The sequence below is a fragment of the Diaphorina citri genome, unplaced genomic scaffold (assembly GCF_000475195.1).
Source record: "Diaphorina citri unplaced genomic scaffold, Diaci psyllid genome assembly version 1.1 scaffold4358, whole genome shotgun sequence".
In the NCBI taxonomy this organism is placed as follows: domain Eukaryota; kingdom Metazoa; phylum Arthropoda; class Insecta; order Hemiptera; family Psyllidae; genus Diaphorina; species Diaphorina citri.
This window is the reverse complement of record NW_007381757.1, coordinates 1-3,305: the sequence shown is the minus strand read 5'-3', so window position 1 is coordinate 3,305 and position 3,305 is coordinate 1. Positions and strand designations below refer to the sequence as shown.

Below are 3,305 nucleotides of genomic sequence, written 5' to 3'. Positions count from 1 at the left end.
TTAAAGGGTACGAAGGTACTGCCTAACATTTGAAAGCGGGTTGTGGTTGCATGGGTTGAGAGGTTACTTTCTGTGCTCGCATTTAATGCTTTGTCGGTTATTAATCTAAAAATACGGCGACTAAAGGTTCGCTCTTTATAATACAACTTAAATAAAAATTACTGCATTTTTAAATTTTTTAATTATCGTGAGAGGGAGCCTCATTTTTAGAGTTTCCTTAACAATGAAAGATATAAAAAATCTTTTTAGATTTTTAAGGCTTTAATTATAAAATAATCCGCCCTGTCAAACGCAACCTCCCTCGTTGGCATAGGGCGGGTACAGTTCCTTATCTGACCAGACTATACTCCTTTTGTTCTTTTTGGTAGCTCGAAAATAAATCCCCCTTCTTTTTGCGAACTACTTTTAACAAAGTGCTCCTCTTGCTGTTCCATATTGAACTCGGTCAAGTTGTTTTTAGTTATGTTTCATAAAAAAGTGACCCCGAAAGTTTCTGCGCTCTTTGTACAAAAAGAAACAAGTGGATGGTTAAAAACAATAATCCCGCATGTGGGATAACAAAAAAAGGTTAAAAGAAAACCCAATGCCGAGGTAAAAAAAGAAGAAAAAAACATCAGCTTCACAGTAATAGTTTAATGAGTCAGTGTAAAATCCTTCCATCCCATCCATCCATGTCTGCATGGCATACATGGATCTTCGATTTTAATCCTTCCTATTTGTATATGGAGAATGAATGACAAGACGAATTATCCGTAAACACGGATTTTGTAGCGGAAGCACGGATCACGCAAAGAAGAATTCTTTGTAAGCCCGATTGGCTGATTTTAAGGTTTTATAGCGGAGAATGCAAGCCGACTACTAAGGATCCATCCAAGTGCTCCTTAATACTATTGCGGATCATAAACTACTACTCTCATACGTTACACGAGATGTAATAAAGATGCCATCAGGCGGAGTATATAAAGCGAGATTACACCGGCAACCGTATTTTTTTAGTTTTGTTGGACATGGACTAACGGCGGGCTTTAAAATTTTATTCTTTAATCTTTGGAGAGAAAAAGTGAAAAGAAACGGAATGATTTCAGAAAGGGAGAAGTAATATTGTGATTGTCTCTTCGGAAATGCCATTTTATTAAACCCCAAACGGAATCGAGTGGAACGTTGTCAAATAAAATTAACGGTAAGAGAGATTTTTTTAGCATCCTTTTTGGGAGGTATTCCTGTTGACTGTAATTCTATAAACATGAAAAGTGGTAGGTTTGGAAAATATGGATCCATTTACAGAAGGTTTTGAAATCCCTTTGGACCATTACCAAATAATTCGCTAGATACCTAACTTAGATAGGTATAATTTCTGCATTGTTTTGTACCCGTTTTCCTTCTTCTGATTTTCTGATATGATAACATTTGATATTTTGTTTGTTTCAGGAATTGTACAGGTCTGAGAATCTGTGTGGAGGCTTGATGGATGCGTTGATATTTCTTAAATGGACAGCAGCACTCAGATATCGAAGGCAAAATTCTCCAGCACTTTCCAGATAGACAAACATCAGGATTACACCTTGAAGCTAATTAACATTGAAAAATCCAGCTTAGATACAATTCGCACATTACATCAAACTATCAAAACCCTACGAACAGCATTGTATAAATCCAAATCCGAACTAAGTCTGTTGAAAGTCCAAGTGCACGACGAAAAATCTTATGCGAATACAATAGAAATACTTGCACTCGAAAACCACATATTGAAAAATAAATTCACAACTACGCAATTCGGAAAAGATGTTGAAGAAAAATTGATAAGTGAAATTATGTCAAACAAAGATGACAAAACTGGAAGCAATGAACTGGATAAGAAAGATGAAAAGGAAACAGTAGAAGGAATAGAGGAGAAAGTGGAAGAGAGTAACGAAAATACAGAGACTGATGTATCTCTTGAATTAAATGAACTGGAAACAAATAGTAAGGACACAACGTCCAATGACGTAAGTGAAGAACAAGTAAGCCAGGAAAATAAAAAACAAGAAGAAGTACCCAATATGACGACGGCAAGTCAAACGAATTTACACGAGGACAATTTAATAAAAGAAGAAGATGAAGACACGGAGAGTATAAAGGAGTCTGAAAGAGATCAAAGTGACAGTCTGACTCTAGAAAATAATGAAAATAGAAATCTAGAATCAGAGGAATCAGAAGATGTAGACGAAGTGGAGTTTATATTTACGACGGATGACACAGTGAAGTTAGACCAAGACCATCTGGTCAAGATAGAGGAGACAGACACCTATCCTCCTGTTAAACCTACCATCACACATTCTGTGTTTGTGGAAACTGACATTTCAAAATGTGGCGTTCTAGAGGAAGATCCAAACAGTACGTCGAAAAGCAATCTAGCTTCAAATATCCGAAGAAACACATCTCCTAATCCACTGGGTTATCGACCATACTTACACAGGGAAGGTTCAAACAGACTGTTTGGACACAGACATTCGGTCAAGTTTGCTAAAGAATTAGCCAATGTCCGACCAATCTACAATGAAAATGTTCTTTCTGAACGACAAGATGGCGAAACTCAGACTGAAATCTCTGCCATACCTGTGTATTGGAAGTCAGAAAGCTACTTAAACCATAGCAAAATATCGCAGAACTTCACAACGCTGCCATCCAAGTTCTCAATTCCCAACGAGCAAAGTTCCAAAAAGTCCCCAGGAAGGAAATACTCACTCAGGTTGTGTGAGAAAACTCAGGAAGCCAGGAGGGTTCTCCTATCTGACATCAACTTCACTAGTATGGTTCCTGAGCTCTCTCGTAGTGTGGATCAACTCTGCCAAGAAGTTCCTACCAGTTCTTCTGAGCTGTTCAAGAATTACCCAGGGGCATTTTCTTACATGAAGAACCCTGATATGTCTTGTTACTCCCAAACACCTTGTGACTGTTCCTCGCGCCAAACCAGTTGGGAATATTCCAACTTCTCAATACCATCAACACCCTCTGCCATAGACATCACAGAACCTAAGAAGAGACCTCTCACCGTACGACCATCCTATTCCTCCTTGGATACAAACTGGACCAAACATCAGAAACATGGCTGGGCGAGTTCCTCCACCATCTCCCCTGCTCTGTACAGAAGATCCAAGAGTGTTCCATTCAACTCTAATCTACAGCCATTTTCAGAGTTTTGTTCCAGTCAATATTCAGGGCTCAACACCCCACAATCTGCTTCGAGATATTTCCACAAGCACAAGAGAATGCACAGGAAACATGTGGCGTTTTCAGGTTTGTACCTAATACCTATCCAGCAAATA

The 3,305-nt window shown here is 38.5% G+C and overlaps 1 protein-coding gene across 1 annotated transcript; it reads left to right on the top strand.

Annotated features, from left to right (window-relative positions):
• Positions 1-1,077: 1,077 nt before the first annotated feature.
• Positions 1,078-3,280, top strand: LOC103520995 (the record flags this gene model as incomplete). The annotated part of the gene is made up of 2 exons (XM_008486096.3): positions 1,078-1,180; positions 1,429-3,280. A coding segment is annotated over exon 2 (1,793 nt), but the record flags the coding sequence as incomplete, so codon positions are not given.
• Between the last annotated feature and the right edge of the window lie 25 nt (positions 3,281-3,305).